At 37.9% G+C, this 13,492-nt stretch overlaps 3 protein-coding genes across 3 annotated transcripts; all 3 read left to right on the forward strand.

Moving 5' to 3' along the window:
• Nucleotides 1–312: 312 nt before the first annotated feature.
• Nucleotides 313–7,017, forward strand: LOC122004584 (receptor-like protein 12). Its single transcript, XM_042559447.1, has 2 exons — nucleotides 313–394; nucleotides 3,897–7,017. Exons 1-2 carry the CDS (start codon nucleotides 313–315, stop codon nucleotides 6,797–6,799), a joined length of 2,985 nt encoding a protein of 994 aa, XP_042415381.1. The 3' UTR covers nucleotides 6,800–7,017.
• A 1,238-nt stretch (nucleotides 7,018–8,255) lies between these two features.
• Nucleotides 8,256–8,921, forward strand: LOC122004586 (receptor-like protein EIX1). Its single transcript, XM_042559448.1, has one exon. It carries the CDS (start codon nucleotides 8,256–8,258, stop codon nucleotides 8,919–8,921), a length of 666 nt encoding a protein of 221 aa, XP_042415382.1.
• Nucleotide 8,922: 1 nt separating this feature from the next.
• LOC122004587 (LRR receptor-like serine/threonine-protein kinase FLS2) lies at nucleotides 8,923–9,798 on the forward strand. Its single transcript, XM_042559449.1, has one exon. It carries the CDS (start codon nucleotides 8,923–8,925, stop codon nucleotides 9,796–9,798), a length of 876 nt encoding a protein of 291 aa, XP_042415383.1.
• Nucleotides 9,799–13,492: the final 3,694 nt, after the last annotated feature.

A 13,492-nucleotide genomic window follows, 5' to 3' on the forward strand; every position in this document is an offset into this window, starting at 1 on the left:
CATCACTCGTCTGCTATCTCTCACAAACCTAATTCACCTTCTGCTCTTGTGGTTCTCAATGTCAATGCTCAAGCACCGTTGAAACTCACCACCTCCAATTACTCTGCATGGCGCTTGCAGTTCACGTCTCTTCTATTCGGATGACTTAGTTTTGGCAATGTGAAACTACATAGTCGTGTCCCTTCTTCCGTGGCCAAGCAGCACACAGTCGTGCCATTTGTCTAGACAAGAGGAAGAACACGGTCGTGCCCTTTGGTCGTGCCAAAAGGGCACGATCGTGTCAAGCAAGCAGAGGCGAGGAAGACCCCCGCCATGCCAAAAGGGCATGGTCGTGCCTCCCAAGCAGCACTACAGCAAGGTGTGGTCGTGCTAATGAGGCACGGCCGTGGCACAGGTTGTGTCCTAGCTCGTGCCCTACTCTATTTAAGGGGAGTTCTTCCTCTTCTTCAAGGGAGGAAGGTTCTCCCCTTTGGGAGATCCTTCTTGGCTAAGATCTAAGTCCTCTCTGCACTTAGTTTGACGATCTGAAGCCATTTTCATCATCTTCATCGACTCCGGAAGCTAAGGATTGAATCTGAAGATCACTCGACGGATTATATAAGCTTCTTCTCCCTTCTTCTCTTAGATTGAGCTTTGATACTTACAATTTCATTGTCTTTAGATTCATTTCTCCTTGTTATAGAGTAGATCTTATTATTCTAGGATTAATGGAGTAATTGTGATGTGTGATTGATGTATACTCTTGGATTTGCCGATTTCCTTTCCATATGGCATTCCTTATGCCTTGTATTCATTTGATCTAATGTGTATGTGATGTGTTTGTACTCAATTCTCATGTTTGATTGAATGATTATATGGTTTTGTTCATCTCGTAGAGGGGATCACTTAGATTGTATGACTGAGAGGCGCTAGTGACAAGGGTAATCCTTTTAACAAGACATCTAGAGTATCGCCTCGAAAGGGAGAGCGATTCTCTACAAGGATGTGAATAATTAGGCTTATTGGGTTGTTTTTATATTTATGCTATTGAGTGTTTGGTGAATTCTTGTGAATGTATGACGAGGGGCCTTAGTGATAGGAGTATCCATTGAACCAAACTTCATAAGAATCACTTCCATTAGGTAGCATTGGATGTCAATAGAAATGGCACTCCGACATCACCACCGTGGAGAAGTGTCGATAACAAAATGACCCACCCTCCTACATGTGCATAGGAATAGAGAATGGATAATTGGTGATCATTAACTCATTGATTAGCATCACAATGAAATCGAACCCCTAGAACATTCATTCAAACCAAGTTCCTCAACCAACCCTCAATCTCTCTCTCTCTCTCTCTCTCTCTCTCTCTCTCTTCCTCTTTCTCTCAATCTACTTCTATAGTGCAAGTTTCTCAATCAATGTTCGTTTAACTAATTCGCCGTGATTGATCTCTAGTGCTTATATACAATTTTCGTGGGATCAATAATCTTTTATTACTTGACGACAACCATGCACTTGCAAATTGCACACATCACTAAACCTCCTAAGAAGGCAGAGGAAGAGTGGAAAGGTTTGGACTATCGATCGCCGACATGCCGATCATACTGCCCTACAATGACACTTTCATGGATCAAGTCATCGACTAGCTAGGAGACATATCAAACCGGCCTAAGCCAGACCCCATAACTTAAAATCTAAATTCGCTCCTACATAGCCATCACTTAATTGGAATTTGTACAAGCAATACTTAGAGTGCATGGTTTACGCATTTTTTATTTTTATTTTCTGAAAAATATATATATTTTTTAAAAATAGAAAATAATTTTTAACTATTCTTTATTTTTTTTAGAAAATACTATCTCATTTTTTTTTTAGAAAACAGATGTAAAAAATACAAACTAAATACTATTTTAAAGAAAATATATATTTTTAAAAAAATAAAAATAAAAAACATGTAAATCAAACACTCTTTTATATTTTATACATATTTTTTCATAATGACTTTTTCAAAATATTTAATAAAAATAAATAATTTTTATCCGAGGAAAGTTTCATCATGAATTTATTATAATGGGCCTAAAAATTCAAGTTTGCCTCCGAGGCGCAATGATGCACAAAGTAATTGTCAGGGATGGCGATCGTTTCCTACTTGATAAATTGATTTGACATCTCTGTTCACATTTCAATTTTCGACCATGTGACTAATGTTAGGCCAGTCATGGCGATGATAATATATTATCATAATAATATAAGAAAAACAAGAAATTTGTTCGAAAATGTACTCTGTGGTTTTCAAATTTCCGTAAGTTTCAGATACAAACTTAAAGGATTATTTTACTTCTTTTAATTTGTAGAAAACAGACAGCGAGTCGGTATTCTATTATGTCAGTCATTAAAGACTTAAAATTTTTCCATCCTTTCTATTATTATAAAATATTTTAGTTTATCAACCATTGTAAAATAGACGTTTAATTCTAGATATAATATATTTGATGAACGACTATTTATTTTATCTCCCATCTCTTTGGAAATTTAGAAACATAAGCAGTACTTACTTACTTGATTATTAGACAAGAATAGAAAAAAAAATACAAAGATTACAACTTTTAAATGTCAAAGTAAAAGATTTGGATACTGAAAGATCGAACAACATAAGCACGAGAAATAAAAATATATAATGTTACTCCCTAAGATAAAAAAGGTAAGCAAACTATCTGAGTTTTAATTTACTTATACCCTAAGGAGATATGTAAATTTAAATAATTGAGTGTAAGTTTTTTTTAACTGTGAATTCGTAACTGATGGTTTAAAACTGTGAATGATAATTATCTTGGATGATTAAGACTAACTGAACTGTCGAATTGCATCAAACCATCAAATAATCAAACTTTCAAACGGTGATGGGATGTGACCATGGGAAAAATATGGATGGGAAAAATATGGAAAACCTCCGTTGTGGCTATATTAGTTTTTCTCGTAAGAGTTGGATCACACCCATCGCTGTTAGAAGATTTGTTAGGGGAATTTGAAAACCACGCTTAGTACATTTTCGAACTAATCTTGATTTTTTTTATTATATTATTATCATAACATTTATCACCACCATTGGCAATGCAATGCAAGGCGTGATTGATCTCCAGATTTAAATGTGAACATATGTAGAATCTATTTATTATGTAGGTCCTAGTAAAACCTAAGTCGTCTATATTCTCAGAATCATATAAAAAATTCGTATATAATTTTCATCAAAAATATGAAAATATGATATAAAAAAATAAATATATAAATATAATGATAAAATAAATAATTAAAGGATCGTATCTTTATCTTTTAATGTCGTCTAGAAGATTATGAAGAAAAAAAAAATATAAGTAAATACAAGAGAATCTTTCAAGAAATTAAGGGATGGCGATTTCGAAATTTTTTTTTTATCAATGTGGAATAAGAAATTAGGTTAAGATATACCTAAAATCTTTAGGAACCTTTCCTTATATAGACAATTAATTTGTTATCAGTTCATAGATGATAATAAATCTGAGTAAAGAATTCTACACATTTAACTCACATTTAATCATTCGAAATCAACTAAATATAAGTTAGATCATATTAAAAAAAATATCCTATTTATATATACAAATTATAAATAAATCCATCTGATAAAAATAATTATATCCAACAGTTACCACTTACTAATTATCAAGCAGCAATTTTCAGGTCCAATATAATAAATTCTCGATGGAACATAGCAAAATGAATCATTAGCAACAAGATACTCTCCCTCAACCTGACATACATCCCTCCCTTGAGAGATTAATCGATCGCTTAATCATGGAGGCCAGTAGCATATGCAAGGGCAGTTCGAATTCCCCAAAGCATTCTGCACTTATCTTCATCATCTTCTTGTTGAGCATAAGAGCATACTGCAAGCTGCAACGATAGTCTACAGGCAACGGAGGAGAGTAGCTGCTTGGAGAATGAAAGAAGTGCTCTGCTCGCCATCAAGTCCGACATGTATGACCCAGGCGACTGGTTCTCGTCTTGGATCGGCCGTGACTGCTGCAACTGGAGAGGAGTGGGCTGCGACAACATCACTGGTCACGTTACAGAGCTCGATCTTCACAGCCCCTACCCTTACTATGTCTATGAAGAAGATCCATTTTTGTACATGTTGGACAGTTTCAGTCCTGGGAGAATTGGTGCTAGTAAGCTGAACCCTTCTTTGCAAGAGCTAAAGCATTTGAAGTATTTGGACTTGAGCATGAACAACTTCTCCTATGCCCACATCCCCAATATGATTGCTTCTCTCGTCCACTTGGAGTATCTCAACCTATCAAGAACTCTGTTTTGTGGGTTAATTTCTCCTCAATTCGGTAACCTCTCCGGCTTGCGTTACCTCGATCTTAATGGATGCGATGACTCATTATATTACACTTCCAAATCATGTCTTCGCTCTGGTGGACTCCAATGGCTCTCTCATATACCTTCGTTGGAGTATCTTGATATGAGCTGCGTCAACCTTTCGAGAGCAACCAATTGGCTTCAGGAAATTAATTCACTCGGCACTTTTCAAGCGTTAAATTTGGGGAATGCAAAACTCCCACCTGTTACTTCCCCCCTTCCCCCTTTTAATCTGACATCCATCTCCCAGCTTAGCCTCTTTCACTATCGGAACTTCAGTAACGCCATGCTCAGTTGGCTGTCTAATGCTAGCAACCTCCGATATCTTGATCTCCGCGAGTGCTATTCTGGACTTCATGTGGAGCAACTGCAAGTTTCTTTAGGAGCTCTTCCTAATTTAAAGAAATTGGAAGTAGCAGACAATCTCATCAAGGGAGAAATTTCTGGAATTCTAATTAATATCAGCACTAGCCTGCAGCATTTGGATGTGAGCTACAACGACGTTAGTGGAGAAATTGAAGATATCTTGTGGAATCTTAGGCACTTGGAGCACCTCAGTTTAGATTCTACAAATGTGAAGGGGTATTTACCACATGTTATGGAGAATCTCACAACTATAAGACACTTGAGTGTATCAAATACTCATATAGCAGGACATATTCCAGAAACAGTGGGGAAACTCGTTAATTTGAGGTATCTTGATTTGTCATATAACAGAATCACTGGAGTGATACCATGGAGCATTGGAAACCTTACAAACTTGGTAGGCTTACGTTTGGTGTCGAGCAACTTAACAGGATCGATGCCAGAGACTTTGGGTAATCTCACTAATTTGGAGTTCTTAGATTTCGTTAGCAGTAATGTTTTTGGACAAGTACCAGAATCCATTGGCAAACTTCAAAAATTACGTGTTTTGTTTCTGAAAAATAATTTATTTACTGGTCAGATACCCGAATCGATCGGTAGTCTCTATAACTTAGAATTTTTTAGCATATCTGAAAACTATCTGATAGGACGGATACCCGGGAATTTAGGTGATCTCTGCAACTTGCGCTTATTTGATTTATCACTCAACAGTATTGGAGGCGAATTAACAGATTTGGCTGATGGTTGGTCCAACTGTACTCGAGGTGCTCTCCTAACATACTTATATCTTGATGACAACAATTTGGGTGGTTTGATCCCTCCAAGTGTAGGTCAACTACAACAACTAGAGCAACTCGTGCTATCTCACAACTCATTTCATCGTCTACCACAGAGCTTTGGAAATGCCACAAACCTTGTTATTTTCTCTTTAGCTGGAAATCATCTCCAGGGTAACCTTCCTCCTTTCTTTTGCAATATGATGCTCGACGTCCTCGATTTATCTTCCAATGAATTGTCTGGTGAAGTACCACAATGCCATGTTTCATTTGCTACCTCTCTAGTGTCTCTCCACCTGAATGATAATTCTCTCTCTGGAAGTTTTCCAACCTTCTTAAAGCATTGCAAAGACTTGGTAATTCTTGATCTCGGTGAAAATAAATTTTCGGGAGAAATACCAACGTGGATAGGGCAGAGCCTTGCGTCATTGAAGATCCTTCGCTTGCACTCAAACTTATTTCATGGTGCCATCCCCACAACCATAGCGAGTATCGATTCCCTCCAACTTTTGGATCTTTCTTCAAACCGTCTTGATGGTAACATACCTTCGTCTCTTAGCAATCTCAGTGCAATGGCTGTAAATTCTTCAACAGATTCTTTATATGGTGACTCAGATTATGGTGAGGGATTAACAATAACCACGAAAGGTTCTTCCTATGAATATACTGATGAGCTCCGACTGGTACGAAGTCTCGACTTGTCAAATAACAATCTTTCTGGTGAAATTCCAAATGAACTGACAGATCTTCTTGGATTGCACTTCCTTAACTTATCCATGAATCATTTAACTGGGAGGATTCCGGAAAAGATAGGCTGCATGGCACAGTTAGAATCTTTGGACTTATCCATGAACAATCTCACAGGAGAGGTTCCTGCGAGCTTATCTGCTCTTTCTTTCCTGGAGTATTTGAATCTTTCCTACAATAACTTGTCAGGAAGAATCCCGGAAAGCACACAGTTGTCAACCTTCAACGCCTCAATCTATGCTGGTAACGAAGGTCTATGCGGATCACCACTGCCACAGTGCTCAAGTCATGCAACTTTTCAGGTTCCATCTGAACAAACACAGGCAGACAAGTTTGGACGTGTGATACAATACAGCAGCATTGCAATCGGATTTATTGTTGGCTTTTGGGGTTTCATTGGAACCATGATCTTGAAGAAAGAAGTTAGAGTCTCTCTCTTCCAATGGCTGGACAAGACCTGCGATGATATATATGTTCAGTTGTCACTAAAGCTCAAGAAGCTGAAGCGACTACGTGAAGAGGAAAACTAGTGTTTTGTGCTATTTGTGCTAAATGCTCACAGAGCAACTTTTAATTAATTACTATTATGTTTGAGGACACGTATATATATTGTGACACGTATATATATGGTCCTTAAGTCAGTGTGTTGTGCGATGAAGTGTATGTTTGATGATGCATGGATATGTGTTTTGTAAATTGTAATAATTGAAGATACATGGAATTCTTCATCTGTTATTGAGACTTTTTAAGCAGCATAAGTTCATAAATGAAACTTTAATTTCCGAGTAACAACACATCTCAAAGAACAAACTTTGACTGATTGATTAACTGATGAATCACAACTCCATGTGGAAGACTTCAAAGTAAGCTAAATTTTTTCGATTTCAGATTACTATATGCCAAGCCTAGCTATGGGTAACCTGGAATGAAAGAAACAGATGTGCCTTTAATGAAGAACAACCAAGAAGTGCTGCCGAGATGGTGAACTATTGGTCTAATTTGATAAGGCTGTGCTTCTATAGAGCTTTATCCAACTTTTAGCAGCAAAACATGGCTTTTCAGAGGCCAGTAAATAACTACTTGAATTCAAGAAATCAACATTAAGTTTTTGTGGATAATATATGTCATGGTATTAGGGTTGATAGTTTCTTACCGATTTGAAAGTGTTTAAATAAATCATCCTAATTTTAATCATAATAGAATAAATTCTATCGATTGCTTTAAGTACAAATCGGGCTTTATTATTTTTTGACTATTATTTTCATTGTTTGTTTTGGTTTCATTGTTAGCTTTGTTGTTGATTTTATATGTTTTATTTTTACATTTAAAATTTGTAATACAAACATGTTTCTAAAAAAATATCAATCTTGGAGATAGAAAAGAAACAAAAGAAAAAAAAGTGGAAAAGCTTATTAAAACTCACAAAGGTGTTCTTCGTAAATTTTTTAAAACTAACTCTTCAATTGAAAATTCAGTTGATGAATTACAAGAAGAAAGTCAAGAAGAATTAAATGATCATGCAACAAATGAACAACAATTGAGTAATCAAGAATAATTAAATAATCATGCAATCAATGAGTTGGAAGAATTGAGAGAAAATGATGAAAATGAGGTGTTAGAAAAATTTGATTTTGGAAACCTTATTGATAATTTTATTTTTCAAAATACTAGAAGATATAGATTTTTTCAATGATTATTTCATATTTTTTTTATTTGTAAGTATTATATTTTTTTGGAGAACTTAGGAAATATATTTTGTATGGTGTTGCACTTTTTGAAAAATCTTGATAACTAAAATTTGTATAAAATTTATCATATTTTAAATGAAATATATTGATTTTTAAATTTTTCTATTAAATTATATTCAAACAGTATGTAGTAGGCCCTGAAAAGTTAGGGCCTGCCAGGCCCGGCAACAAGGTACTCTCTCAACTTGGCATATTTCCCACCCTTCTCTTAAGAGATTAATCAATCACTCACTCAATCATGGAGGCTGGTAGCATATGCAAGGGCAGTTCTAATTCCTCAAAGCATTCTGCACTTGTCCTCATCATCTTCTTATTGAGCATAAGGGCATCCTGCAACGATAGTCTGCAGGCAACGGAGGAGAGTAACTGCTTGGAGAATGAAAGGAGTGCTCTGCTCGCCATCAAGTCCGACATGCATGACCCAGGCGACTGGTTCTCGTCTTGGATCGGTCGTGACTGCTGCAAGTGGAGAGGAGTGGGCTGCGACAACATTACCGGCCACGTTACAGAGCTTGACCTTCACAGCCCTTACCCCTACTACGTCTATGAAGAAGATCCAATTTTGTATCAGATGGACAGTTTCAGTCCTGGGAGAATTGGTGCGAGTAAGCTGAACCCTTCCCTGGAGGAGCTAAAGCATTTGAAGTATTTGGACTTGAGCATGAACAACTTCTCCTTTGCCCACATCCCCAATATGATTGCTTCTCTCGTCCACTTGGAGTATCTCAACCTATCAAGAACTCTGTTTTGTGGGTTAATTCCTCCTCAATTCTGTAACCTCTCCAGCCTGCGTTACTTCGATCTTAATGGATGCGATAACTCATTATATTACACTTTCAAAATCATGTCTTCGCTCTGGTGGACTCCAATGGCTCTCTCATATACCTTCATTGGAGTATCTTGATATGAGCTGCGTCGACCTTTCGAGAGCAACCAATTGGCTTCAGGAAATTAATTCACTCGGCACTTTTCGAGTGTTAAATTTGGGGAATGCAGAACTCCCGCCTGTTACATCCCCACTGCCCTCTTTTAATCTGACATCCATCTCCCAGCTTAGTCTCTTTCACTATCAGAACTTCAGTAACGCCATGCTCAGTTGGCTGTCTAATGCTAGCAACCTTGAATATCTCGGTCTCTCTGAGTGCTATTCTGGACTTCATGTGGAGCAACTGCAAGTTTCTTTTAGTGCTCTTCCTAATTTAAAGAAATTAGAAATAGCAAGCAATCTCATCAAGGGAGAAATTTCTGGAATTCTAAGGAATATCGGCACCAGACTGCAGTATTTGGATTTCAGCGGCAATGAAGTTAGCGGAGAAATTGCAGATATCTTGTGGTATCTTAGGCGCTTGGAGTACCTCAGTTTAGATTCTACCTATGTGAGGGGGTATTTACCACTTGCCATGGAGAATCTAACAACTATAAGACACTTGAGTGCATCAAATAGTCATATAGCAGGACATATTCCAGAAACAGTGGGGAAACTTGTCAATTTGAGGTTTCTTGATTTGTCAGAAAACAATATCACTGGAGTGATACCATGGAGCATGGGAAACCTTACAAACTTGGCAGGCTTATGTTTGGGAAAGAGCAACCTGACAGGATCAATACCAGAAACTTTTGGTAATCTCACTAACTTGAAGTTGTTATATCTAATTGACAGTAATGTTTCAGGACAAGTACCAGAATCCATTGGCAAACTTCAAAAATTACGTACTTTGTATAGGCCAAATAATCTATTTACTGGTCAGATACCTGAGTCGATGGGTGGACTCCATAACTGAGAATTTTTTATCATATCCGAAAACAAGCTAGCAGGGCAAATTCCCAGGACTTTTGGTAATCTCTGCAACTTGATCTTTCTTGATTTATCACACAACAGTATTGGAGGAGAACTAACGGATTTGATCGATGGCTTGTCCAATTGTACTAAAGGTGCTCTCCTAAGAAACTTAGATCTTCAGAACAACAACTTGGGTGGTTTAATCCCTCCAAGTGTAGGTCAACTACATCAACTAAAGGAACTCATGCTGGCTCATAACTCATTTCTTCGTCTACCGCAGAGCTTTGGAAATGCCCCAAACCTCGTTATTTTCTGTTTAGCTAGAAATCATCTCAGCGGTGAAATCCCTCCTTTCTTTTGCAGTATGAAACTCCAAGTCCTAGACTTAGGTTACAATGAATTGTCTGGTGAGGTACCAAAATGCCCTGTTTCATCTCCTACCTCTCTATTGTCTCTCCACTTGAATGCTAATTCACTCTCTGGAAGTTTTCCATCCTTCTTAAAGCATAGTAAAGACATGGTAGTTCTTGATCTTGGAGAAAATAAATTTCAGGAGAAATACCAATGTGGATAGGACAGAGCCTTGCATCATTGAAGATTCTTCGCTTGCACTCAAACTCACTTCATGGTACTATCCCTACAGTCATAGCAAGTATCAAGTCCCTCCAACTTTTGGATCTTTCTTCAAACCGTCTTGATGGTAATATACCTTCGTCTCTTGGCAATCTCAGTGCAATGGCTGTATATTTTTCAACAGATTCATTATATGGCAACAAAGTTCATAATGAGAGATTAGTAATAACCATGAAAGGTTCTTCCGGTTGCAAAGTTCAAGCAATAACACTAATATATTCGCACAAAAAATAACATGTAATAGACAGATAAATAAATAAGTTGGGTTTAGAATATAGTTATCCGGTTGAAACGTCGGCACGTCGACTGTCCTTAGAGAATTTATTGCCGCCTCACGGTGCAAAGGCTCTCCGGCAAAATTCCCCCAAGATCTGACAACCGCTCGTCTCGTCCATAGGTGCACTCCAAAACGGACGCTACACTTGGACCCAACCTCAGATCGCCGGAAGACCAAGCCTCAGGACAAGAAAGCAGCGAAAAACTCGACGAGAAGAAAGCAGAAAAACCGAGAAGGAGGAGAAAGCTCGAGGCTTGAGTGAAGAATAGAGGTGCTGCAAGTCCTCTTTTATTCACTCTGAGAAGATACGAAGCACTGCTTCGCTTTGGTTTTGGTTCAAACTGAACCAAACCAGCAAAAACAGACCGGGCCGCCTGTGAGCGCAAGGCCCACGGGCTGGGGATTTGCACCCCCCCCGTGTTAATCGCGTACGTGACGCCCGGTTTATGGATTTCCGGATCGAACCCCCCAAATCCACTCGATTTGGGCTTGGCCCGCGCATGCGTGTAGGTCTCCTTATCATTGCTAAGCAAGGATGGCAAAAAAAATACTTTGAATTTAAAACAAAATTCAACAATCCCCCACAAATTCAAATCATTTCGGTTTAAAAACAAAAAAACAAAAAAATATGTCCTGAGGCTAGGTTGCAATGAGCTTTTAGTGAAAATACCTTCCGGTTTGAATTTTCACCTAAGTACACCAATCTTATTCACATAGGTTTGAAGTGAACTAGGTCTTGAACTTAAACCTTTTTATATGTGAAGTCAAATGGTAACAACTCATCACTGGCGATGGTTGAATCCTTCTGGGTTGGTGCATTACGGCCATGCCACCAAATCTTGTTTCATAAGTGCTAAGGGGAGTTGCCTAGACCCCCCACACTGCGGCCACATAGTTACACTTACATAGGTGAGTTCTCCAAGGATGTACTGCGAGCATCCTGTCAATAAGACCTTGAACTCATTAAGAGCCTCCAAGCTCATCCTTACTAGCAGTCAAGCATCTATCCAGGGAAGAGACTATGAGATTACATCTCAATCAATTTGATGCTTACGGTTCACCCTTATAACTTTTTTATACCACATTGAACCTACTTCTTGGGATCTCCAATCAGATAGGTTGGGTTGCCGTTATAGATGAAACCAGGATAGGCCTCAGTCACATTCCCTTACTGGATCTCTTGATTTTCTCAGAATCAAGTCCTTTTGTGAGTGGATCAGCAATATTGTCTTTTGAACTTACGAAGTCCAATGACACCACTCCAAGAGACACTACCTCACGAATAGACTTCAATCTTATTCGTACATATCTCTTCTGTTTCTGATTATACTTGGAGCTTCTAATCTGAGCTATTGTTGTTTGATTATCACAGTGTACTGAAATAGAAGGTATTGGCTTTACCATCAAGGGAATTTCTTAAAGAAGACCCTTAAGCCAATCAGCTTCAGTTACTGTGGTATCTAAAGCACACAATTCTGCCTCAGATGTAGAACGGGATATAATCGTCTGTTTAACAGACCTCCAAGCAACTGCACCGCCTCCAAGTGTAAAGACATAACCAGTAACGCCTTTACACTCAGCAGTGTCTGCTATCCAACTAGCATCACTATATCCCTCCAGGACTGCAGGAAATCTTCCATACCACAAGCCCAAGGATATAGTACCTTTTAGGTATCTGAGTACTCTGTCTAATGCATCCCAATGCGTTCTGTCCGGACAGCTGGTAAACCTGCTCAATTTCGTTATAGCAAAAGAAATATCAGGTCTAGAACAATTAGCTAAATACATTAGACTACCTATTATTTGTGAGTATTTTAATTGAGACACTGCCACACCACTATTATTCTTGTGGAGAGTTTTTGAAGGGTCATATGGTGTGACAACAGATTTAACTTGGCTATAACCATATTTCTCTAATACTCTCTCAACATAGAGTGACTGAGAAATTATTATTCCATCAGTTGAACAAGTCAACTTCAGCCCTAAAATCATATCAGCACAACCCATATCCTTCATATCAAACTTACCACTTAAGAGGGCCTTAGTCTCATTAATAATAGAAAGGTTAGTTCCAAATAGTAGAATATCATCTACATATAAACATAGGATAATACAATTATCACCTTTCATTTTAGCATACACACATTTATCAGAGTCATTTACTTCAAAGTCAAATGATAGCATAGCTCTATCAAATTTTTCGTACAACTACTTTGGGGCTTGCTTCAAACCATAAAGAGATTTGACTAACCTACAGACTTTATTCTCATTTCCAGAGACTACATATCCCTCAGGCTGATCCATATATATCTCTTCTTCTAGATCTCCATTCAGGAATGCCGTTTTGACATCCATTTGATGGACCTCAAGATGATATATGGATGCTAATGCGATTAACACTCGGATTGTAGTAATTCTGGTAACAGGAGAATAAGTGTCAAAATAGTCAATCCCTTCTTTTTGTTTGAATCCCTTAGCAACTAGGCGGGCTTTGAATTTATCTACTGACCCATCAGATTTTAGTTTTCTCTTAAACACCCATTTACATCCTATAGTGGTACACCCAGGAGGTAAATCTACCAACTCCCAAGTGGCATTAGAGATAATAGAGTCCATTTCACTTTTAATAGCCTCTTTCCAGTGTTTAGCTTCAGGAGAAGCCATAGCATCTCTATATGTCACAGGATCACCTTCTATATTATAGGTGATAAAGTCCTGGCCTAAATCCGTAAACACACATTGCCTCTTGCTCCTACTTGGTTCTGTATACTCACTAGATTCATCT

Source organism: Zingiber officinale, chromosome 7B, assembly GCF_018446385.1.
Source record: "Zingiber officinale cultivar Zhangliang chromosome 7B, Zo_v1.1, whole genome shotgun sequence".
NCBI classification, from domain to species: Eukaryota; Viridiplantae; Streptophyta; class Magnoliopsida; order Zingiberales; family Zingiberaceae; genus Zingiber; species Zingiber officinale.

Excerpts from the sequence above, each read along its gene's own strand:
- LOC122004584 (XM_042559447.1), top strand. The coding sequence starts at position 313 with ATGCCAAAAGGGCATGGTCGTGCCTCCCAAGCAGCACTACAGCAAGGT. Across the intron at positions 395-3,896 it reads GAGGCACGGCCGTGGCACAG|AGCATACTGCAAGCTGCAAC; the intron begins GTTGTGTCCTAG and ends GTTGAGCATAAG.
- LOC122004586 (XM_042559448.1), top strand. The coding sequence starts at position 8,256 with ATGGAGGCTGGTAGCATATGCAAGGGCAGTTCTAATTCCTCAAAGCAT.
- LOC122004587 (XM_042559449.1), top strand. The coding sequence starts at position 8,923 with ATGAGCTGCGTCGACCTTTCGAGAGCAACCAATTGGCTTCAGGAAATT.